At 38.9% G+C, this 26,759-nt stretch overlaps 1 protein-coding gene across 9 annotated transcripts; it reads right to left on the minus strand.

Moving 5' to 3' along the window:
• Nucleotides 1-5,913: 5,913 nt before the first annotated feature.
• Nucleotides 5,914-26,759, minus strand: PTER (phosphotriesterase related). 9 transcript variants are annotated; one of them, XM_017729225.1, is made up of 7 exons: nucleotides 26,609-26,759; nucleotides 23,811-23,887; nucleotides 22,433-22,612; nucleotides 15,809-16,283; nucleotides 13,612-13,877; nucleotides 10,103-10,243; nucleotides 5,914-6,754 (listed from the first exon to the last, which is right to left on the minus strand). In XM_017729225.1, exons 4-7 carry the CDS (start codon nucleotides 16,238-16,240, stop codon nucleotides 6,544-6,546), a joined length of 1,050 nt encoding a protein of 349 aa, XP_017584714.1. In that variant the 5' UTR covers nucleotides 16,241-16,283; nucleotides 22,433-22,612; nucleotides 23,811-23,887; nucleotides 26,609-26,759; the 3' UTR covers nucleotides 5,914-6,543. The 9 variants fall into 9 exon arrangements, with proteins under 9 accessions (XP_017584714.1, XP_017584713.1, XP_017584711.1 ...); XM_017729224.1 differs by lacking the exon at nucleotides 26,609-26,759 and adding an exon at nucleotides 25,010-26,595; XM_017729222.1 differs by lacking the exon at nucleotides 26,609-26,759 and adding an exon at nucleotides 23,976-26,595.

Raw genomic sequence — 26,759 nt, forward strand, 5'->3', positions numbered from 1 at the left:
CGCGCCCGTTTGTGCTCAGCGCACACGGGAGCGGCGGCGGCCGGTAAATTAATCTGATATGCCACTTAACCTTTTGTTTATGGCTCCTCAGAAGGACTGTGAGAACAGAATGATGAGGACATCAGCGGCAATTAATTAAATTAGAATATGTCTACCATAAATACTGTCTCAGCAGACAAACCAGGACTAGTAAAACAAAGTACATCCTAATATATTCACTTTGATATCTTCCTACAAAAGCAATATTGCACACTGTAAGAATGCAATTGTACTTGCAATTAAAGAACTGATCTATTTTTACCCTTATTTATAATGTTGTAGGGTGTTTATTTTCACAAACCGTGAAAAATAAATACATAGCAGTAGTTTTAAAGAAGTATCCACTTACAAATATTCAATTGAACCTGAAGTCTAACCATTTCCAAATATAGCTACTTCCAGTACCAGACATGAGACAAATTAAACTCGTAGTTTTTCAAAGAAGAAAAAATCCCAAAACAACCAAACAGGGGTTCCATGTGTATATTTGTATATACTATACAAGATATTTAGGTAAATACTTGCATATAAATGGTTTAAAATTGACCCACAGTTATAATTCTTCAATGACATTATGATTTATACTTGAAACGCTAAACGATGATGTGACAGGCTTTATGTATATTTGTAAGGAAGCTCAGAAATTTTGAAAGTAAGTAGTTAAATGGAGTGACAAAGGTAACATTATAAATCCAGTGCTCTTTAACAATGAAAAAACCCAAAACACTGAAAAGTGTATGATTTACAGAAAAAAACCCAGTCCTAAGCAATACATATGTGGAACCTCAAGGTCCCCAGTGTTACCACATTGTCTGCTGTAATGGTTATCAAGCTTGAACAGGGAAGTGCTGAGATCACTCAGCTTAGGTATGTGTGTGCAGGCTGAGACCGCAGCTTCATGAAAGAACTTACATGGAACTTGTGACATGTATTGTCTCACAATGCTTTCGTTTTGAGATACATTTACCCTCTTGCAGCAGTATACTCACTGAGAATTCATTTGAGACTGTTCTCCTAGCCTTTAAAAAGAAATTGCACTGGCTAACCAAGCAAGAAGGTAAACCCATTAAGAATAGCACACAGGACCTTTGCTGCTACACACAGGGCAGTAAGATCTGCATTTTGGTTTCTAGACTTTCAATACCCAGAAACTCTTTTTTTTTTTTCCAGCCAGTATGTACTATGTAAAATCTTGAAAATGAAATATCCATTGCCGTTGTAGCCAGTGTCCACATGCTGACTCCTTTAGGATAGTCACTGATGTAATTTGAATTCCCCCTTACCATCCACAGAAACACAACCTTTTATACAAATCCACAAAGTAGCATTTCATTAGGAAGTAAATTAGAATTTGAAAAGTCTTTTAAGCATTTTTGCTCACCATTATGCAAGATATTAGTTCTCTGTGAAAGTTTTTCTACCTTCTCTGCAGCCTTTTCACTCCTCCCCATTTGCCCTTTCCATTTCCACTGCCAGCAACCATCTCAGTCTGTTAGTTTCTCTGGAAGGTCTTCCCAGGGTTAATGGTCCAGAGCCTTCAACTCTGCCCTGCCAGCCATTATTCCAAAGAAAACATCCAGTATTTAGAATAATTGTTGTTTAAAAAACTAGCAAAACAGATCACCCCTGTAAACAATACCAGGCAAGTCAGAACCAAGAAGTCCTGAAATAGTTGGGGTTTATCATCATGCCATGTATCAGTTTAAATTTGCAGCCTGTCACAGCTTCACAAGCCTTTGCAGCCTTTCTCACTGTTCTTACAGGATGCATAAAGAATTTCCACCTACTGTGATTTTTAAGCTGCATAATGCCATAAGATCCTGCATAGTAAAAGAACCCCCTCCTTTTTAACATTTCAATATTAATGTGAAATCACATCACATGAAAATTTAATTTGGAAATTTATCATGTAAACTTTGAAAGGAATCCATGGAAAATTGTGACTTATAGCCTATTTTTCAGTTCAGAACAGAAAAAATCCCACATATAGTACACCAAGTCATGCATTATTACTTAGTTCAGATTTGCAATACCACTAAATCATTTACTGCTCTGTAACTACGCCAGAACAAAGACAAGCAACAAGCAGATGACGTGTTACACTGAAATAAATCACATACAACCATGTTTAAATATTTTACCAAACAGAGTCAAATTATATATAAATGATTTGGAGACTTACAATGGCACAGCCTGTTCATTTCTGGAAACCAACATACATCTTGAAATTACAGATTACTTCCAGTTTGCAAGAAATGTCAAATTTAATCAGTCATGGAATACCAAGGGAGAAATGGGAAAAAAGTATGTTTAAGGGAAAGTTGCAAGTGAAAAGCCCTCAATGATTTGTAAATTCCAAAAACCTCCTAAAGCAAATAGCGACTTGCCTGTGATTTTTCAAAGGTGCATCTCTTAAAACACAGGGAGATTAAATGTTTGCTTACTGAAATGTGGTAATAGCCCTTTTTCCCAAACCCAGACTACGATGCTTACCTGCTTGTGTGCATGTGTGTGTGTGGGTGTACTTCTTGTATTCTTTTTTGCAGCATGATTCTATTACTTGGTATGACAATAAACTGCCCCTGGAAAAAGTCCATCTTGGGAGCTCCCTGTGGGCCTCCCTGTGCATCCTCACCATTGTCAATCATTTGTCCCACTGATACAAGTTACAATGTAAAATTGGTGCACGACCAGATCCAGTTCTCCCAACTCCAGCTTTTCTTACACATATATTTAAAAAGGCTCCAGACATCTACGGAAGACCAGGCAGTTGTGAATTCATCAGATGACTGAGAAGGGAGCATATTACTGCTTTAGTTTCAGAAGTACTGTAGGAGAAAATAAGCAATAATCACAGAAATAAACTACAATATATGTTGCCAGGTGTTTAAAGTGGCAACTCATGCATGTTGAATAAAATGTTGAGGATATGCTTTAATTTCAACAGGCAGGAAAAATTCCCTGAGTTTTCTTAACCAGTCATTCTGTATTTTATGTAGGTTCGAGCTAGTGCGATTGCTCAGGATGCTGATCAGAACTACGACTATGCCAGTAACAGTGTGGTTCTTCACTTGGAGCCAGGAGATGAAGTTTACATTAAATTAGATGGAGGAAAAGCACATGGAGGAAACAACAACAAATACAGCACATTTTCTGGATTTATTATTTATGCTGACTGATAATGAGTAAAAAGACCCACCAAACCAGTCAAGAAATGAAGCCTGCTCTTCTAAGTGATGGATTTGCGTGGCAAAAGTCAATGAAACAAGCACCCCAGCAGAGAGTGACCACTGAACACCTCAACAGCAGGGGAAAAAAGTCGAATGCTACCTGATTCACATCTGTACAACACAGAGAAACCTTATGTTAAAAAGCCACAAACCAAGTTAAACAGATGTGCGATCCACTTCCGCCAAAGCAAACACTTCCTCATTGTTAGTGTCCATGTGAATGAAGTTCTACATAGATCAAATTTTTACAGGGAAAAAAGGCCCACCTAAGGACGCTGAGTTATTTCTTCAGTGTATATGATACTTTGATGTGTTATGGTCTTGCTGCTTTATCCATACTTCAGCTTTGGTTCTTGTGACTTACCTGCTAACAATGATGCTTGGAGTCCACTCATAGTGTGGTGAGGAATGATTTTACAATAAAAGGAAGAGGTAATCAAAATATACTTTCTCTCTGCAAAGAAATTGTTTGCCTTGTACTTTTCTTACCCTTCCACTTAAAACTAGACACTAATCAGCTTCAAGCTTCAAGCCTTAACTCGATGCTCCTGCTTTGTAGGTTTACATTAGACTTTAACATAAAATCAATCCAGTGAAGTTATTTAAATTTTGTCTTTCCCTTAGCTGTCCTGTAAAAGAAAAAGAAGGATAGCAGAAACACTATTTTCCCCTGAAAAATCCAACAGTTGACAAACTATTCTACTGGATCATATCCTTGATTCCACCAAAGCAAATGGCAAAACTCCCACTGCTATTAGTGGAAAAGGGATTTGGCTTTTAATTTGTATACATGTAAATATATATTTAGACAATTATTACAGGCCCATTCTTGATGGTTAGTTGTGTAAATATTTAGGAAGCCTGGCAACCACACCATCAGACTAAGGCAGAGTGTTTTCTTTGCAGCAATTAGTCTTCATTAGTCTTTTCACACTTAGTCTGTACCTGGGTACTATTTTTAATAAAGTAGTTATGGATTAATATACTGCAGATGTTCCACTAGAATTTCATAGGAATATAATGGGTCAAAACCTTAACTGTCTTAGGTGTCTTGTCTCACTGAATTTAGTGGGATTTTTCCAACAAAGGAAGAGGGGGAGATCTGACACATGAGAAAATGCTGTCACACAGACCTTTTCCATGGAAGCTAGTTACCAGCTTGTGGTAAGGCATGCCTATGAGATGGACACAGAGAAGCACATTACCAAAAAATGATAACACATATGCAAAGAAAGAAGCAGATATTTACATGCAAAAAAAAGAGCCTGTATTAAAACCTATTTTTCTCATTCATATATAGATATATAAAGTCTCAAAGAAGCTTAATCCATATAGAGGATTAATAGCTTGGAGAACTAAATGAAACACGGATACATAGTTATAAAAATGCTTTAAAATCAGTCATAGCAGTAATGTCCACAGAATATTTTTATTCAGAAAATGGATTTATTATTTGTTTTGGTTTTGGGAGGCTATTTCTCTCAGGTTAAAACTTGCAGATTTCACTCAACCTAAATTTTAGCAAGATTATTAAATTTCTTTAGCACAGTTTGTTATGTTATCTAACATTTTGGCAAAATCAAGGTAACATTTCTATAAATCATTAAAGAGTAATAGAGGCTACCCCTAGCACTGCTATTTCATATACTCTGTCACAAGCAACCTTGTCTAATGTAATAAGGGTAAAAACTTAGATTTATCTGTACTAAAATTGCCAAAGTGTCTGCCACTGACAAAAACGCTCTCCAGTGCTGGCTACTCGGCAGAAGTCTGATAAAGATTTTACACATCTCCCTAAAAATCTCGCTTGAATGAGGGAACCTTTTCTTAAACAGAACGTGTTACTCCTTCTGCTTTGAGCCATCCAGTTCAAAACAAATGCCGAGTGAGTCCAGGCTGACTGAGAGGATCGCCAGGCAAACTCATCCAGGGTTTACAAGGGGACATGGTGCTGCCAGCTGCTTGTGTATTATCTCAGCAGAACGGTTAATGCTTTTACCTTATGACAAAGTGCCAGCCTGTATCTGTACACTGTAGTGGTTACTCCTGTTTAATTTCTAGGAGGCATTATTTTACTAACAGATGTGTAACTGACTTGTCTGTTCGCTCCGCTGTTGCTGGCCAGTGCGCTCCCACAGCAGTGTAGCTAGAGATTCATTACATAGTGTCCAACAGCCCTGCACTGAGCTAGAGGTCATTTACAACCAGCAATTGCATTTACTAAGGTGTTTATTGGTAAAGCTCAATACTACAAGACATACAGGGTCACATTTTGAAGAAGCTTTTGAAATCAGGCTACCACTGCTATTGGATAAGACCATTTTTTGGATAAATCACCTGCCCTGGTTAAAGTTAGACAAGAGTGAAGAACATTATGTGAAAACCACATATAAGGCAAACATTTCTTCCTTTTTCATCATATCTTGATATACTGATTTGTAAAGACTTATATCACAACCTTTGTTATCAAACTGTTACAACTCATTAAAACTGTATTATGTAATATATTTTGAGTGCTGGTGTTGCATCCTTACAAAAAGAAGCTAGTATGTTTCAGGTTTTACATGATTGCTGTGAGACTCCAAGTTCATGTTAAAAACTTAATGCAATTAGAAAAAGACATCTGTAATAATATCGCACATAGTTTAAGAGGTGATCAAAATACTTTATTCAAAAATATATTTTTCCATGTATTTTTTACATTTTCAGTTACAATTAAGTAAATTGTTAAACTAGAAAGAAACATTATCTTTTTAGATTTATTTGAGATTCCTCTTGCCTTCTCTTGTCTATGGAAGCTATTTAAAAGTTCCAGACATTTCATCAAGTATCACTTAAAGAATATAAGGACAATGAGAAGATTGTCAGTATTACAAGGATTAAAATCAGCCCCTCGAGACAGGAAATTTAACTGAAAACTATAATTTCCTTCCAAGTCCAGGTTATGCATCTTCAAAAGTAGTTTGGGGGTAACATTCAGTAACAGTATTAGACTATGCTTTTGAAACAATTATTTTAAAATTTCAGTTGAAAAGATCTTGTAGGTAGGCTCAGAATCAGTAAATCATTCACGAACAAACTTTCAGAAGGGACAAAGTGTAGAGACAGTACACAATTTTGATGTTCTAATTAAAAAGAAAAGTTATAATCAGTTTGTTTGTATCTACTTAATAATTTTCAGTTTCTCTGAAAAAAAAAATTCAAAATGCCTGCTCTCCTGAAATCTGAATTTTATCAAGCTTCCCTATAAAACAGGCATACTTATTCATTATTCCTACTTAAAAGTCAACCACCGCTTTGGATTTGCTAGGAGTATTTTATCAATTTTATCTTGGGATATGCCTCTAATTAGCATTTTAGGAACTATATTTTTAAAGATATGTGAATATCCATGACCTCCATATTTCATCAACCTGTTCTTGGTGTGCATATCATGAGCCATCAGAATTCTGTCTTCATAGCCTTCATCAATCAGCATACGAATCCTGCAAAAGTTAAAAGCATCCCTGTCAGTGAAAGTTCTCACTGCAACAGCACAGAACACACTAGGATTTACATTTCTTATGTTACTGTACTGCTGGACTGTATTATAACAGAAAATACTTAGGTGCTCAGAGGACATACTCCTTACATTTACCTGAAATTAAAATGCATTTTTTATCGCATGAAAAATCCTCCACCTCTGAAAACACACCACCACACATATCAAAACAGAGAAGAAAAATTCTTTCCTTTTGGCACATGACTTTGCATTTCCAGACCCATTAAGTCCACAGAGGAATTCAAGAACTTCAGCATCACCACACACGGAACACAGGTTTTATATACATGAGTAAATAATAATTTCCTACATAAATTCCTTCTCAGCAGGTTACTTCTTACTACTGTCACAAAGCTGGTCCCACTACATTTGCTAATGACCAGACTCTGTGTATGACAGGTCTTTAAGGAGCCTGGCTCAATTACATATATACTTCCATATCTTCAGTTAAATCACATTTGCAAAGCAGATTAATAAAAACTTGCAGTTGCCAGTATCATACTCTATATAGATGGTTATCATCCAAACACATTTCAAAGATGTTCATTAAAGAAGGTAAGTAAGACTGGCGTGGCACAGCACTAGTACACGCCAGGAAATAAGAACTAATATGGCAGCGCAGCTAAAAAGCCTTGGCAAAATGACAAGTCAGATTGGAAAAAGAAGTAATCCTTCTGGTCACACCCTTGTAGCAGGACTGCTACAAGTCCTTCGGTTCCATGTTTCACTCAGGTAGCCTTAATCCTTTGATCAGCTAATTTTTTAGCATTTATAATATGTGGATGTCTACACTCCTGTCTTGCATGACTGTTAAGCTTCCCAGTAAGCTTCAGTTTAGTTTAGCAGGGGATTGCAGCATTGAAGTGGCAGGGTTTGACAGACCAGCCCTGGAAAGTGCTCATTCCTCATGAAGGCCTCCAATTCCATCACTTGCCAGCACTATGAAATTCCAATTCTTACCTTCCTGACAATGCTTTGATCAGCAAGAAAACAAAAACTAGCCTTGCAAGTAACCGCACTGTATCTGAAAGCCCTTACTGACAGTTTTTATTAACTAGTTACAAGGGGATACATGTAGCAGGATCTAATCAACACAGGCAGCAGAATGAAGGCAAATAGGACAGAATTTAGTAAAATGTTGCAGTCTCTCAAAGCCCACCATACACTGTGCCATACAGTGCACAACACTACATAAACCATAGTGTTACAACATCACAAGGATCTCCTCCAGATAATCTTCGAAAGTATTTCTGAAATACAGAGAGACCACAAGCCAATCAGAGAGTACGAGCAATGGCACTGGAGGAACTAAGTTCCTTGCCAACCAAACATATTCTTAGAAACACCTCCTTTAATATTGACGTAATGTCATGGGTTGGGGAGGCATACAATCCCTTCCATTCTGTATCCATTGCTCCTTTTTGCTCATTCCTGTAAATTTAGTTAGTACCTGCTTCTGATTCCAAACTGCCCCAGAACAAAAGTCACTGTTTTGCTTGCATTGGCAGTAGACTGCAGCCAAACTGCTGAAGTACACACAGACAGCTAAACTGTGTCAAGTAGGTATGTTATGACTACAGAAGTTTATGTTTTGAACAGAAAAGATGTGAACAAATATTTTCCATTCAGTATTTTCATTTAGAGGTCAATTTGATTTCTACCTCTGTGGTACTGTTTCATGAAACAAAACCCTAAGGAGATTGCCCCAACCATCCTACGTCCACTGTGGGTGCATCAATATCCATTTAATGGCACTTATAACTCAAATGCACATACTCACACTGTGCAATGAGAAGACAAACTTTTCACCTTTTCTTCTTATGAACAGCCTGCTGCAAGAAATACTCAGACACTAGAGTATTTCAGGAGAGACAATGGTGGTTGAGCAAGTATCATGGATAGAATGAACACTCTGCCACGGTTGAACATGCACTCGTTAACTAAGGCCTAGTCCAGTCCTCTCTATATACTCCCCAGTGCTTCTGTAGATGCTGACCTTCCATGGCACAGGAGAGGGCAGGAGGCACAGCAGAGAAAGCAACTTTACTCATTCTAAATGCGAAAACTGTGGATTTCTTGCATCAGTTTAAAATACTGACTGCAAGACTGAGAGCACTGTTAAGAGAAACAATCTCTAGTGCGAAGAGCAGCAGCAAATGCTTGGCAGTGAGTGGAATAACCACAGCACCTTCGTAGGAGAGAACAGTTTGAAAATAGATCAGTTTCAAGATTAATCTGACAATGAGGGGGAGGGAAGCTATGTCTGAAATGTAAGGGAAAGCTAGAAGTTACTTCATTAGTGATCAGCAATCATAAAATCCTTCTCATCAAGGAGAATGAAAGAACTGTTTGTGACTCTGGAAGAAAAAAAGATACAGGCAGGATGGCACCCCCCTCTCAGACACCTGCCACTTCACTGCTCACAAACACTGTGGACAAACAGCACGGCAGCATCACACCTCCAGATGGAGTGGAAGGAGTGAGGTGTCCATTCCCAGCTGATCCTACCTTCTCTCAGACAGTTTTTACACAGAATGTATCTCCTTGGCAAAACTTTGTGTTAGCACAACAGATTTGCAGTGCAGCTGAGCTGAGACTGCAGGTGCTGATGAGAAGCAGGGAAGAGGTATCCTGCCAGTGGGGCCAATATTTTCACATTGTGAGTGAGTGTGAGGAGCATGGGAGATCTGAGGAGACAGGAATCCCATCCTTCAAAAGAGAGAAAGGACAAAAGGACAGGGGGAGGAAAGGTGATAAAGTGCTTGGAAGAAAATAGGCAGTTTTTCAAGACGAAAGCACAGAATCAAATCCATCCAAAACACCAGTGAGTTTTGCTGGGATAGTACACTAGTGAGGAGATGTAACAGGCTCAGATGATGTTTAGTAGCAGCACGAGGTTTCCAGTACTGTGTTTCAAACAGAAGTACTTAATCCTATCACATACACAGTATTTCCAGCCTTTTCCTTTTTACAGACTGTATAAATTCAGTAAATGATAAAATTCAACCAGATTAACATGGAATTAGGACAGAGAATGAAGTTTAAAAAGCTCTTGATCTTCTTCTCAAGTAACTTCCTACAACACTGGGATTCTGCATCTTTCTCTCAGAAGAAATGATACATGCTGCTCTAAAGGTGTGACAGCAGCAGGGGAAAATGGCATTATTTTAGTATGATAGAAGACAATTTTGAACAGCAAGCAGAATCGCTCTGTGACTGCCTTAAAACAAGTACCAATAGTATTTCTTTGTCAGTGGTCACGCTATAGCTAAAACTGCATGGGAGCAGATACCTTGCAATTCTTTCATTGTCGCTCGGCATGTCAATATCCGGATGGAACTGGTAATGAAGGAATTCTGTACCAAATAGGTCATACTCTAAGTAGCATCCAAGTTTAGCAAATTCGAGAAGTTCCTTTGTATCAAATATGGTCCTGCAGAACATAAATAACACAGAGTCAGCACTGTAACAGGAATAAAACTTCTTATGGTACGAGAACAGGTGTCTTGTGACCTCCTATTTGCAAGGAAAAAACCCAATAATCTAAGATTTAATTCACCCATTTGAAAAACAGGACTCCTGTTTGACACATGCAACTTAAGATGATACACAGCATTGTCTTTCTTACATTCATTTGGGATTTCATGCATTAAAAAACCAGAACAAAACCAACTCTTTTTTCCCCAGGAAATAATGAAAGCCTCTATGATAACCTTTAAACAGAAACAGGAAAGTTACTTACTTTTGATATCATTAACCCTCTCAACAGACAACCTAACAAGGAAGGACATTTAAGGAGGAGGTTAATTCATAGTGACATAAAAAAAAAAAAAAAAAAAAAAAAAAAAAGACAATGGATTACTTACACAAGACAGATTTACTTTCCCAAAAGAGTTACAGGAGACAGCTTCATCCAGGGCTTGTTTCATCCATCACACACCGGTAATATACAATTTCGTCTTTAGTTTCTATTTTGTACAGTGATGTTTCTGGATTGCCATTAGAACAGCAATATATCATTGTTTGCACTGGGATCTGGCCAGAACACCTTAAGAAAATGTCCTCACCAAAATATGTAGTGGCACTGTGAGTATCTGGGACATGGGCTTTGCAGCAGATTTGAGAAGTGAAGGAACAAAGCTTCTAACACCTCTCACTCATTTGGAAAATAATGGCAACAGAAATAACAGCTTTCTGGAATATTTTGGGTTTTCTTTGAACCATTTTTACCAAGTGTATAAGCTGTCCAAAGGAAAACAAAAACACTCAAATGATCTGATTTTATCTTTACAGCTGCTACAATTTTTTTTTTTTTAAGAAGAAACCAAGTTTCCACAAGAGCAGCACAGTTAACCAAAAGGGCAGTAGTTTGCTGGGGTTTATTATTGCAGATGTTGATGTCACAAAGCAGTTTTACCTTATACAATTACATCACAGTCTGTTGCTATGGAAATGACTGATGTCACAATTTCAATATTATGACTTAACAACAGATCAAGTAGGAGGAACAGATGGGTATAGAGAGAGAAAACCCATGTTCAAACAAGCCTGCCATCAGCAGGAGTCTAAGACTTGCCAACTGTAATTAATAAAAAATGTTATTTTAAAATAAATGTTACAGTTTACAGAGACAGAACATATCACCAAGTGAGTTTTCAAAGTGCAGAGCAAAAGAACAGATTATTTTAGATCCAGCCCGGCTCAGTTCACAGGGAGACAATCACCAAGAGTATTCAATGCTGTGCAGGTGGCAAAAACACCCAACAATCTAGTTCAAAATCACAGACAGAACAATTTCTTTTTAAAACTACTGTTAGCGTCATGCTTTTGGGTGTTCTATCCCAACGAAGAGCCGGAGAACTTAGTTTTGTCAGCCATGGGGTCCACTGTGATCCACAAAGATGTAGCAACAGCAGCAGTTCCCAGTACAAATTGCTGATCTCTGAGCTGGAATTGAGTGTTTGTGCAACACTGTCCCTGAACAGCCATGAGCTCATGGAAAAGGAGGGGGGTGAATGGTGAAGCATCCTGTAATGTGGACCTCAGCCATAAATACCACAGGGACAGACACCCCAAATTCATAACAGTTGCTCTGAGTCTTCTGACAAAAGTTAATCAAGTGAACCAAGATGTTGATGTCCTTTACAAACTTAACGCTGAACAAATGGCTAAAGCCAAGGCTCAAGAGCTTTTGCTCCCTGCCTTTTAGTACACCATAGTTCCACTATGGATACGTGCTACCTTTTGTTCTAAGGTGCTAAATTGCAAGACATGGTAGCCAGCATTTTAGTTTTATCATTTCATTGTAAATCCACTGTAAAACTACCATTCTATGTCAAATACAGACATGAAATATGGAGCTATATACAAATTTATCTCACATTTAAGGGACTGGGATGCTCCCACGTGGATTTTTCTTACTGGAGGAGACTTAAAATGTTAAATGCACATTGCAAAGCCAAACTTCACAGTAGTTTATGTTATAGCAAGTGCCAACCTGAATGTGTGAAAGTAATGATAGAAAGAGATATAAGGAAATGTCATATTGTGCATCAGCGGCTGTTACTGAAACCGCATCTGTTTTCCTACTTATATTGCTTAGTTTCTATCAATTAATTACTTAATTCAACAATTTACAACAATGTACAAGAGGCGAAAAACCATAATTGCATGTTTATGTTGTACCAAAATGGCTACATAAGTACTGATACCTGCAGCTTGCTCAGTCCTCTTTCATAAAAAGATTTAAGTAACCACTTTTTCTTCAAAAAGGGGTGAAAAATACAGCTATAGATACAGTGGAATACAGGTAAATATGAAAAGGAATTAATTTATAAATACTCAAATATAATTTCATGGCATGAATTTTATGCTCCTAAAATCCTCAAGTAAAACAAGGAGCTCTGTGTGAATATCAAACACCTGTAGCTCGATTTGCAAGCTCTTAGAGCCTGTAGCCATGAGAAATTTGGAGCACAGTGCTGTTGCCTGCACTGCATTCACACTGAGGGCAAACAATCCAATTTCTGAGAATCATATGACCACAAATAGTCTCCATTATTCAGCAACTGGCCAAACTAATCAATGCCTGGACATATTCCAGCTCACCATGAGCAACACAAGGTCATACAAAACTAATTTGGTAATAGAGGCTGTATTTCTAAGCTGGGGACAGAAAAGCATCCCAATTTCTCTCCATGCCTCATGTGGAGCTCCTGGCTTTTGTTCTTGAGGAAACTAAAAGTTAACTATCTGGTCTATGTATGAACTATCCAAAACCCAACTATTTTCTTTTTAAGCAATATTTCCTCTGTCTGGTAGTAGAACATTAAAAATCTGCCTTTTGCTTTGATCCAGACTCCAGCCAAATCAAGGAAATCTCCATTAGCTTCTGTGAGATTTTGGTAAGGCCATTAAGAGTGACTCAGTGTTCAAAAGCTCTGGAAGCCCAGCAACTTCCCAACCAATTTAGTGAGAGCTGCTCAATGTCCAGTGCTTTGTAAATACAGGGATTTGTGCAGGGATCCAAATTCATGGAATTCCCATTTTTTAAATGTGTCTACAGTTGTTCCTAACCCCTCACCTAAGCTTTCAAAGCCAGCATTTAAAATACCAAAATCTTTATCAATGTGAATCTAAAAGCTGATCCTGACTGAATTGCTGAAGGATGATCAGGCTCTACATAAGCACTTATCTTTAAGTCAGTAAACTTGAGGATAATAATCTATGCCAACTTTTTCCAGCATAGTTTTGCAAAATCCCAGTGAGTTGTGTGGAAGCACAGCAGAATAGTCTCCTTACCTGTCGAGGTGAGACATGACTGTCTTTGAAGCATCAGCCCCAGCTTCCTGCAGAATGCGGATAATCTGGAAAGGTGAGTCGCTGTTCCTGCCAGGATGGATGATAACAGGGCACCCAAGCTGGGACTGAGCCTGTGCTGTTGCCTGAAGCACTCTGTGTTCACTCGGAGTCAAAGGCCAGGAGCAACCTATTTCTCCCACCACACCACACTTGATATTAGTCCCATCTGCTCCTTTGAGTACCTCATCAACAATAATCCCTGCCAGCTAGAGAACAGTAAAATGAGATTTTTGGTTATTAATACTATTTGTGTTAAATAACATCAGATTTGGCCTATGGACACTGGGCTAGTTATACTCCCAAGGTCTTTCAGAATTTATTTAATTAACAGCTGCGTGTGTGAAAACACTGCAGTTAAAATCTGGTTTCTGTCAACTAATGTTATGCCAGCCATTCACCAAGACCAAAATAAACACAGAAGCAAATCAGTTTAACAGTATCCACTCACACATTTGTCCAGGTTTGCCAAGAAAGCTGGTCTACACGTAATTTGAACTCTGATTTAGGCAGAGATTAAATTTTCTTTAAAAAAAAAAAAGGTTAGTTTATTCCAAAACCTTTGCCTTGCACTCCTGAATTGGCTCCAGACACAACTCAATGTAATTTTTTGCAAAACAAGGGAGCAGAGAATAAGGAAACTTTGTCATTCAGATAGGAAAGGGAGAAACTCTGGCGAGACATTTGTCCGGTTTGCAAGAAAAGCGGGTCTACACGAATTTTAAACTCTGTTTTAGGCAGAGTTAAATTTTTTTTAAAAAAAAAAAAGGTTAGTTTATTCCAAAACCTTTGCCTTGCACTCCTGAATTGGCTCCAGACACAACTCAATGTAATTTTTTGCAAAACAAGGGAGCAGAGAATAAGGAAACTTTGTCATTCAGATAGGAAAGGGAGAAACTCTGGCGAGCATCCTGAAGAGATAAGTTTAAGGCAAAACCTGCCTATGGCAATGCCAATGTAAAACAACAGGAGCTCTGCTGACTTCAGAACTACAAAAACAAAGCTCATTTGACAAATTCACAGGATCAAAATTAGCCTGCTTTAGAACATCCATTAACAAAAATATCAGAATCTCTTAATAAAACTAGTTTGCCATGAAAGCTTTCGTTTTTCTTTCCTGGAATAGGCCATATATCTTAAGCATACATTCAGAATTGAGAGCACAAAACGGCACTGATGATAGCCTACCTTCTAAGTGCTGAGTACAGGAAATCTGTGGGTCTCCCATCAGCCCACCAAACACAGAAGGGAAACTTTTGCCTTGGAAATCTATTTGTATCTATTCTATTTGTATCTGTATTTCAAGCAATGGAAGAACACTTAGGAAAAGCAGTACTGTAGTGTAGTTTGGGCCTGCTTGGGTCCAGTTTTGTTGGCAGCACTGCTCAAGTTTTGACCACTGATTTTTAAAATTAGTTTGACTCATTTGTAAACGGCGACAGACTAAAAAAAAAATTTCTCAGCTCTATTCATACACATTCACAGCCTCCTACCTTGGAGAGTTCCATTCCCTCTTCTCCTTATCACCACATTTTCTTAATAAAAGATGAATATTTATTATTATAGGAGTATCTGGAGACCTCAGTTATTATTAACACATTATCTTAGTCACCGTACAAACAGCCTGATGTAGACTATGCCCTGAAAAGCCTGGACAAATGATAGAGAGCTATAACACACAGCCTGAGCAGAGCAGTAATTTACAACTGTCCTATAAATATTGCAATTATTTATGATTTTTACAAGAATGCTGGGTAAACTCACTGGGAAGCAATTAGCCAGAAAAAGTGACAAAAGAGGTAGCCAGGATAAAATCCTTCCTTAAAAAATACTAAAAAACTCAAGATAATTGGTGGTGTACCACATGTCCACATATGAAATACTGTATTTTCCTCTTACTGTTGCATTATAACAAACCCCTCAGAGAAAACGGAGCTTAAGAACTGGAAATTCTGACAGATAACCCAAGCGCATGCAAGCAGTGCTGCTCCAGCTATTACACACGAGCAGTAATGCTGATCCTGTTTTCTACACCAAGAACCTCTTTATTTCATCTATTTTACTGGAACCTCTCTCCAACTTTGGCTTACCCAGAGATAATTCACAGGACAGAGACACTGAAGCAATGGTTAAGACTTACCTGCTCCACTGTCATGGCCTGTGTTTGAGAAGAATGAGTGGAATCCACGTAAAACCCAGCACCAGCAATAATATGAACTCCAGTTTCTTCAGCAAGTTTCTTCAAAGTATTCACATCCCGGCCAATTCCTGTAGTTGTGTTTTCCACAATCGTCCCACCACCTGCTGCTTTAAAATGCAGCAGCTCCTCCCTCACAGCATCTGTTTCCTGATACAAAAGAAGGTTTTCTTTATGGCTGTAGGGATTTTGCTTAATCCAAAACAAGTTCTTCATCTCAATGGGCCCATTAGACAAAGGCTCTTGGCCTGGAGAAGGTGGACAAAAGCAGCTGCTGTAGTTCATTGTCAAGTGTTCGTGAGTTAATGTGTAGCCAAGACAGTCTGGCTCCACAGGGCCCAAGACAGTCTGCACTTTTCCACTCAAGGAAGGCATTTTTCTTTAACAAAGGGGGAAAAAAATCAGATCCTAAAGGAGTCTGGGAAAGAAGAAGAAAGGAAACAAAAACATTTCAGAAAGAGCAGTGCTTTCTCAGGCAGTTTCTGAAATCTCTTGCACATGTACCTACACACTGTGTGTGTTCACTGGGATGTTCCCAAAAGCTGTTTGCAGCAGGGTGGTCAATATGAAAAACAAGGCATTTATTTTAACCAACTGTACTTGTATCAGTACTCCAGTAACATAAACACATCATATTTCAGTACCTGGAAATTGCAATCATTTATTGTGCTGCAGTCAGTATCACATTAAGATAAATGTTTCCTATTTAATAACAACCACTGTATGTTCATTTAGGATTCTTTGCTCTTCAGCAGCTGTCAAATTTTGTCAGCTTCAGCCACCAGATGAACACACTTGGCACCAAGCCTGAATATTCCTTACTGGTATGTTCAGTTTATCTGTGGCCTCCAAGACTCAGTGTCCCCCTCGCATGCCGAGGAAGCTGTCTGTGTTTGGGCACCTTGTCTGCCCCCCTCTAAGTGGAAGGCAGGAGTAGGGGTGATAATCTGCTCCTCTGGCTACAGCAGGACTCAGGTTCTCCTGACAGCTGCGCTCTGGAGGTCTGGAACAGCCCAGGACCACTCCTCTAAGGCTGACAACAGTTGCCAAAGATACAGCACAGCCCACAAACAGCAGTGGAGAAGCCAAAGTGCTTCACTGGCCAAGTATTTTACCAGCGAAGAACAGACCTTAATCTAACAATTTATATACAGCTCAGCATCTCAGACACTTTTTAATTCATCTTTAACACAAATGAAACAATGTTACTTCTCAAAACTTCAAATGAGCAGTGACAAAGACAAACACTGAGGTTACAGTCTGCAACTGGTTCATGTTGAAGACCCTGTGCCAGTTTGGCCTGACTCACTGCAGGTTAGAATTAACTGCAGCTCTCCCCATTGGGATTTTAATTTTTTTCCCTTTGGTAGTGGGGGTAGTCCTGACTAACCAGTTCATGTTAGATCTCCCTGATGCTAGTCACAAAGGCTTGAGGATATATAGTTAAAATCCCTACACAACCAAAATCATCAGTTATGAAACAAAATACATGTTTAATCATGTCCAGAGGAAAGGACTAACTAGAGCATGCATTATTGATTAAAGAGAAAAAGGTCTTTCCCATTTTTGCCTCCCTTTTAGTGAATAATGTCATAAACATGGGTTTGTTACTGGTAAAGCCCTCAGAGGACATCTTCCTTTTAACTGCTAAGGTTAATCTACCAGGATGACAGAAAAACTGAAATCTGAAGGGCACTGAACTCTACATATCAAAGGGCACAGGAACATCAAGATCTCTTTGGGGATACTTTGATCTCATGAGAAGCAGTCACTGTCAGAGCATCAATGCACAAAAGTGACCCAGCCCCCAGAAAAGGCAGCTATTGCCTCCCTGGTGAAGTCCATAGTGCTGGGGCTCACTGTAATAAGAAGAGTTGGCCATCCGTAAAAAAGAGAAATGACTGACTGACTATGTTTACTTGCCTTGTATACAAGTAGACTTAGGAAGAACTGTTCTTTTAGGAATTTCTTTCCTGAACTAGCACGTTAACTTGTCTGAGAAGGTAGAAGAATAATTACTCTCATAGAACAGACTGAATCAGCTGGCTATTAATCAGCTGGCTGATTAATAGAACAATTTATTTTTCTTCCAAACAAATTAAGAAGTGCATGATTTCAGAAAATATTATTCTTGAGCAAATAATTCAAAGCAAAATACCTGTCTTAGTCAGAAACTGCTCCTAGCTGCAATTCAATTAAGCAGTCGTTAATTCCATCCTTGAAGAAGGCTGGTGCTCTATATAGAGCAACCCACTATTTCGGAGAAAGTTCAGTGATCTGAGTCATTCTTATATGCACAGCAAAGCAACTGACATAATTCTAAGCATTACCTTTGCTTTATTTTTTTACCTTTTTTTTTTTTTTAAAATGTTAAGTATCTATGCTCTGGCATTCAGTAAAACCCTGACAGCAAAGAGTGATAACTACCCTCTGCATTGGATTCACACTTCTCTTTCCCCATGTTTACTGACAATTTTCCAATCCATTTATTAAGTTAGCAAACCAAACCTATGTACAATTAAATATACAAGTATTTAATTTCTTTTGATAAAGCTTGACACAAATCAATTACAGTCTGTTTCCTTAACAATCTTACACTTCAGCCGCTTAGTTATTTAATACTGCAGTTACTCAAAAAGGCCACTCTAATCAACTGTGAATTTTTGCTTGCTTTCAGATTATCACTTTGAAGAAAAGTTGATTACCCTCAATTAATCTGGCCTGCCCATTGCGAAGACCCAATGGCTGCTCATGTGAGATCTGAGGCTGCTGTCTTGTGATTTGTAACGGCAGGAAACATCTAAAATTACCGTGCCAGGTTTCTCTTGTAGCAGACACAACCTGTTGATTTTTAAACTCTAGATTTCAGATTATAGCTCACATACAGAATTTACAGAACCTTTTGACTGAGGCCAAGGATTTTTATAAATATAAGAAGCATCACAAGAAATGGAAACTGACACAAAGAGCATTTAAAGTAGGCCTAATTTTATCTTCATGAAAAATATATTAATGCCTGTTCCAGCTTACTAACACAGTTTTAGAAACCCACCACTCTTAATAAAAGAATTATAAAATATAAAGACAGTCAGTAATCTGTGACTGGAATTATTTTTGAAACCACTATCCTGATATCTTCCCTACTGTCATTCACATAAACAGCCTACTCTGATTATGCTATGATACGTTATTCCTAATAAGATTCACTTGATGGAATCAGAATTTAATTAAGTATTTTTAAAACAGAATTTAGGTGCAAATAGCTTTTAAATGGAAGAAGGATTCATATTTAATTTAAGTATGCATATGTTACTACAGAAATCAACGTTTGTGTGTTTTTCTTGTGACTTGCATGCCACGTTTTACACAGAACTTTCTTCTGAAAAAGTTGCTTCTTTCATACACCAAGAACTGCATTCATACCACCCCATTTAGCCATTTAAATGATGTATGTCTACTACAGAACAATCATCTAGACCATTTTCATAGTGGAGATGGAAGAACGTTATCTATAGGCAATTCATCCAGCTTATTTTGGATGCTTGTAATAGGACAGGACAAGTCACTTTCTTTAATGTTATCCTCCTTCCATGGACTAAGGAGCAAGCCAAGAAACAATCCAGGACAAGACAAATATATTTCAGATGGTTCTACATAAGACATCTGAATTACATTTCCTTAATCTCAACCCAGTCTGAGGTTAGGGGGAAAGGTGCTGATTCCTATAAAAGAAGATAAACAGGTAGGTTCATATCTGGCAATAACAGCTATTTTGGTTTTGAAAATCACTAATTTATGTGGTAGTATTGCCAAGGAGCTCCTGCACAGACCAAGACTTCTCAGCTCTGGGCGCTGTATAAAGAGAGAAATAAATTATATTTCCTGAAAATTACAAATTCAGACAAAAATGAGAAAATTACTTCAAGATATAACTAAAACTTGTATTATTACACAACAACCTTGAAACAATACCTTAACATTTTTGTAATAAACGCTGGACAAATCTTTGTAACCACCAATTGCATGGTGCATAAAATACAACTCTCACCATCAGCCAACTACCAAATCCTGGTGAAGGTTTATATACCTCTTCCTAGAGGTATTGGTAAGAGAAAAGAGACTTGCTACTGAAAAGGTCATGGTGCTGCTTTCCTGACTCTGATAAAAACTCCACTGAGTTCAATAGATGTTTTGCCTGAATACTGATGACAAGATTTATGTTTCCACTTTTCCCATCTGAAACTTGTGCTTCAGTCATTGTGTCATTTTAATGGCCTTGTAATGGGAAGTCCCCCTAGGTTTGGATTAGTTGCTTCCTACAGTAATCTCATATTGCTGAAACATTATAATCACATAAACACAGTTTCCACATGCTAATTTTGCATTTGTTTTGATTCGGTAAGCACATTTTAATGGCATTACCACAGATTCTCTGTAGACTGCTGTGGGAATCATTTCATTGCTGTTACATTACAATGTGAGATTAGAGCAACATTAAATCCAGATTGCTGTGACATAAAATTTACCAAAAAAAGCAAAAAGAACGGCTCAATAGGTATTAACTGTATCCAGAAAAAGTTAAACACAGCTGCCATTTAGAAAAAAGGGCTGCCCTGGCTGCATCAAGAGCATTTTAAGTGGGTCTTTCCTTTACAACCATGCAGTCCTGGGAAATGTGACATAGCACAGGCTCACTATATACTTACAGATGGAGGAAATGTTTTGAGCATTCAATTCTAGTTTGAGCAACCCCTACAGAGCATGGAAAAGCCACTAATTAGAAATATATGAGACACCTGTAGGAAATTACTATTAGTTAGTCTATGCTGTGTTATCTCGCCATTCCCCACATGTAAACATTTTGTGACAAGGGAGAAAGTTAGCAAGACAAAGGAAGAGGAGAGGCAGATGTAAGAGAACATATGTAGACTATGTCAGGAAGAATTTTAAAAATTAACTTCTTTTTCTCTTTCCCCATGTTTCTGCCAATCCTGTAGAGGTTTACAGAGTGGAAGGAACTCAATACTGCCTGCTCAATACTCCCCATTCTTCCTCTTCCCCACCAGACAAGCAAGCTTTCTAACTTCTCCAACAGATGGATGCCAGATCTACTTTACCTTCTTCAAAAGTATATTCACGAGTGGTAATTACAGCGCAAACACACCTGAAACCCAGCACTCCCTTGGACACAGATTTCAGCAAGCATGGCTTTTTTGCTCATGCATGTTGTCAGGCAAGCACAGCTAGAGGGACTGTGGAGCAGAGCTTGTCACAGCTGGGTGGCTGAGGGCAGCAGGACAGAACTTGCATTTGCTCCAGGATAGATGCTGACTCACCTGTCACTTAGCCCAGCAATTCCCTGTGCGCCAGTCTCCACAAAGTTCTCCAAAGCCTGTGACACTGTAGTCCTACACAGGCACACTCACACCATCACCAGTTTGTGTTACATGAGAGAACAATGCATCTTATATGGCTTTTGGGTTATTCTGCCCAAGAAACAGAATTTGAAAATGAGTGGAAGTACTGAAAAAATTGAGGTTTCTGGACAAACTTCTGTCTCTTCTGTAGAAATGGCAGATATGCTGCTCTGAAGGTGACAGATTATTTTCATTAAAAGTAATAAATGTTCTTCCCTGTCTTCAGAACTGACAACGGTCAGAAGTGACACTGGTCTTTTTCCTCTCCCAAAATGGAGCTACGAGATTACCATGATTTTCTGAACTTCAAGCTAACTCAAAGCTTTGTGTCCTAAGGAACAATGTCACATGGCAGATTTTTCATGCCTTGAATAAAGCTGCATATGCTGCAGCTCTTCCCTTAGTGGGGCACCTTCACTTTCTCACCTTTGGATGGCTGTATCTTCATGCAGCATGCATACAGTCCTCATCATTTTGGATGTGTAAGCTCTCAACTGGGTAGAAATTGGCCAACAGATTCAAAACCTAGAGAACTCTTGGGGGGAAGTATTTAAAAAGCATCATCTACTCTACCTGGCCACATTTTTCCACGAAACACACTATTCTGGAAATACTCAGAATAGTGGGTTAATGTTGTGGCCTTCAGTAACCTACTTCTGGTCCACAAACCATTCAGAAACGTATTTCCTTAAGAAGCCAAGCTAAAAGAAATGCTACATATTGCTTTTTACTAAATTTTCTATATATGGTTTGAACAAACAAAAAGCCTTTACACTACAGAAGTGACAAGGAATACTAAAACTAAGGCTTTATATAAGGTTACAGTATGTGCTATGAAAAAAAAATTACAAGAGCTTTAACCAAGCCTTATATCATCCAACTGTGATAAAGAAAAGTCCCATCAAAATATGCAGGTACACACACTCCACAGCAGCTACATTGCTTGAGTGGCACTGTGAATGTTCTACAACCCAAAAGCAAAGTCACTTAAATTTTAAGAGAAATGTAAACACTAGTACACATACGGGAAAGGCCAATATATTGAGCCCCTGCCCTCCGAACCTCTGAAAGGCACACTCTGATAAGGAGCTGGGTAAGCGAGAAGCAAAGCTTTTAAATGTTCACCTGAAAGGTAAGAAAAAATTCTTACAGCGGCTTCCCTCTGTGGCTCAGCTTGTGGCAGACAGACCTTCAGGCTTTGCAAGGCTTGAGGATCACATTCTGGCTCCAGCCAGGCTTTGAGCCAGGCATCTCTAAAGCAGATTGCTTCCTCACAGTCGAACTGCCACACCAGAACAAGCGCAGTACTGGTCTTGCAGGGTGCACAAACCTTTGGGATCAAAGCAAGCACGCGTGATTTGCCCCAAGAAGCAGAGTCTAAGTCACTCTGCATATAGAACTTTGCACTTTTTTTTTTTAATTTGGTTAAAGTTTAGCTGTTGTGACCAGAATGCTCAGACTTCTATTTTACCTTATTTCTGTGCAGATAACAGTCTCAAAATCTAGGCTTCTCTGAGCAAAGTCACATTGAAGTTTCTCTTCCTCAGAGAGATCTGAGACCAGCATACCCCTAAGTGTTTTTTCATTAACATCTCCTTTAGAAGAACTTCAGGGATTTTTCATTCTGGGCAGCTTCCAAAATTACTCCTGATAAAAGGTCAGATAAAAATTCTCCTCCAGGGTCAAACATTACATTAATTATATTTTACATGCACACATAGTGTTTTTAGGCCAAAAATCAGAACTGAAGTCACATTATGCTATATGCAAATATGGGCTAAGTCCTGCATGTTAATACATACATTCATGTTCTTAAGACTTAATGGAATCACATTTGCTTCTCATGGGTTCTAGGGCACAAATACATACTCTCTTGCTAGGACAACAAGATGTAGGAAAAAAAGTCTCCTTTTCAGGAATGCATATCCAGCCTTTATTCCCTCTAAATTTCAAATTTGAAACAAGCATACATCTAACTCTACCCTTTGCTGTTATTCTCATTGACTTTTACTGGTTTTCTCTCTACTTAAGGTCACACACATATTTTCATATGAGCTTAAACACTGCAGTAAGCATTCTGGGTGGAGCATTACCACTCACTTGTACAGTCTTACACAGCCACACCAAATCACTCTATGATCTTTACATGCAGAAATGCACTATACAAATCTAAGCAATGGATGAGTGATGTGCATTACTACTTCTTGATCAAGACTGAACATTACTATCAAGAAAAATTCAGATGAATGAACCCCAACATCAGCTTTGCCACAGAACACACCAGTCACTGATCCACTGAGACCTGTAAAGCCATGCATGGTGGAAAAGAGCACAGGGATTGGGTTTAATGTCTCATTAAATATTACACACTGCAGCAACTGAAATAAGCACAGGCTTCCAGAAAACCACCTTCTTTACTAGGGAGTGATGAGCTTAGATGTACAGAACTAAATTCAGTGTCCCACTACTGCAAACAACTGTATCACAGAATTTGCAACCAATCTGAAGACCTAATGGGAAAAAAATACCTGGAGAAAAGCCTTTGGACTGTGGCTTTGTGTCAGGAAATGGAAGCTGTATGCCCTTCTCAAAATCCACTTCTGCTCTAAAGAAACAAGGCCACACAAGAAAAGTTAATGTGAGACAAGTGAAAGCTCAAAGCTGATGGGTGTAATTCAAGGAGTATCTTTTACCTTAGAGAACGCCTTTACAGAGTCTGCATGCTTTGTCAGCGGTCAGAGTCAATGACCTCTTGCTTATACAACTCCTGTTGTTTTAAAGTTCTTACCCCCACCTGGGAACAACAGTGGAATGCTAGGAACGACCAACACACACAAGCTGATAAAATTGTCAGGTCTCCTACATAACCTTCTGCTTCCTTTCCAGGTATTGCTGAATCCTCAGTCTTAACCAGAACTGGACAGAGAACCCTGCCACTGTTTTGCCTTTTTGTATTTCTGAAAGAAGATACAAACTCAGTATTTTTGTCCTGAAAACTATTAATTATTTTCAAAAAAAACCCCTTGCTACCCAGTCTAAAGTGAACAACAAAGAACAAAGTCCACCAATAAAGCTTACAGAACACCAGAGTTCAAGCATTAAAACCAGTGGAAGATTTCCAGACCCATCTGAAAATGACCCATCTGCCAAAAGGTACACAAATCACATCTAAAAAAAAGAGGTAAATTCCTTTCACTTGATCACTAATCCTCACTGTAGCAACTCTGGACAGGGAAAAGACAACTGTGGGATAAAACAATTCTCCTTTCACATTTTGAGGAAAGAAGTGAGATCCCAGAAGAGCAGAAAAAGGGAGTAACTCAGCAGGTAACATACCATTCTTTGGTCCTCCCTCCTCCACAAAAGTTACGTCAATAAAAACCCTGTGGCTTTTGCTACATGAAAGTAGGGTTTCAGAATATCTTTGAGAAGAGTGATTCTACATGTTTCTGAGATCCAAGTAAAAAACTGTGATTTTCCTAAAGCTGTCATCTAAGAGATGATGGTGGTGGTGGCCTTTCTTCATACTTCCTTTTTATCTGAGTAGTTAAGTACTTGTGAAACATATCCCAGCTATTGTTAGGATAAAATGCTTTTCTTGGATTATTACCAACATACATATTACTATCAGACCAAACACATGGCCACTGCTTAGAAAATTCTGAGGAAGCTTTTTAATTTGTGACCAGAAAAATGACATTAAAGCAGGAAACCTGCTTCACCCTACCAGTTTTGAGAAGATGTAATTTCTTCTTGGAACTAGAGGGATGGGATACTCCCTTTCCCTTCCAACACAGCTGGCAATCCAGTTCTCCAGAAATGCAGAAAATGTTAAGAAGTTCAAAACTGCTCTGAATCAAACCAGGGACTTCAACCTTAGGTTTCCACAGTCTACATGGATCTCTAATCCTCCCCATACCAGACAGGTGGCCAGTCTGATGCAAGCAGAAGTCTCACTGTTTTCATGAGCCTTAAGAAGTCTTGGTTTCATCTAACAAAAAAATGAATTTGTTCAGTATTTCAAGTCCTGAAAGACAGGAAAAACATTTTAGATCTACATCAAGTGAAATAAGGAAAAAAATTCACAGAATGTTCAGAGGAATAGTCCTTTAATAAACACAGAACTCACTGGTGCCATATGCTTCACTGTATACTGATTTTTATGTGTGAGAAGCAAGCTGATGGCTCCCTAACCACAGAGGGAAGCTGTGACACTTGTTCCTGCTGCACCATGCATTAATTTAATAAGTTAGCACTGGTCACCTACATGAAGTATAATTAAGCATCTGAATGCCATTGTTGCCACCTTTGATTATAACTATGAAAATGAATGTGATGATGGTGACAGGATGGCAAATATTATGTCTGGTAAATTCCAAACATGAGAGGCATTCATAATAATAAATGACACTTACGTAGTCTTTCATAAAACAATCCCAAAGTACCTGACAAAATGATACAAAACTACCTATTAGAAGCATCACTTCACCCATCACTGAAACACAGCCTGCAGCAGAAAGAAGGCAACAACCTTTAAACAGTACAGAACGTATTATGACAGAGGATGTTGAATAATGTATCCAGTGTAAAACAGAAGGGAATTCCAGACAAGTAAAACAAAATTTCCCAAATGTGACCTCGAGCTAAAAATTTGTTTCATTCAAGAACTGCCACAAGCCTCTAGCATACAGAAGACACCACCCTGAACAACAGACACCTGAAAAAAAGGATTACGGTTACAGGTATCTTAGAGGTCATACATACATCACCAACCGGACCTGTGTGCTTCAACTTGCGACCAAACTAACCACAACACAAGACCTGCTGCAGAGGAGTTGCCAAAACCCAAGGCCACTGCCCAGCAGTGACTGCTACCGTGCACACCTGGCAGGGGGAGCTGGACCTCCCTCGCTCAATTCAGCCTTCCCCTCCGCAGCTCACCAAGCTGGTGCCAGGGGAGTAGGGAGCCTGCTGCATCTGTGTCTTGGAAAGGGCAGCACGCCTCAGGCCACGGAGAACATGCATGGTGTAGGAACCCCAACAGGGCACACAGGCAAGTCTGGAGCTTTGCTGCTGAGCCTTGACAAGCCTGAACAACTCTGGAAGCATCTTGCAGAGGGCTGCTAGTGCTTCCAGATGGAGAGGCAGCCGAAGGCAGGCTCTGAAGGTCCCAGTTTTGGATTGAGGCATTTGTTCCTTCACAGAGACACCCTCGGGAACTGTCGGGAGAGGAGTACTAGAGAGGACGTAGTTCCAATATTTAACTTGTTATGGCTGTACAAATATTAAATACCAGCACTAATAATAGCAGCGTAGCTGCACTCACACAGTGAAGCCGCCCAAGCTCGAGGCTTATTCTGCTGATAACTATCATCTGGTGCTGTAAAACGCTTTTGCAGAGCTGCTCGTCCCCTCGCACTTCAGACGTGCCGCGGGGCTCCCCGCAGGAGGCCTGCCTGACCCAGCACCGCCGTCCC

This window comes from Corvus brachyrhynchos, unplaced genomic scaffold (genome assembly GCF_000691975.1).
Source record: "Corvus brachyrhynchos isolate BGI_N302 unplaced genomic scaffold, ASM69197v1 scaffold142, whole genome shotgun sequence".
Lineage (NCBI taxonomy): Eukaryota > Metazoa > Chordata > Aves > Passeriformes > Corvidae > Corvus > Corvus brachyrhynchos.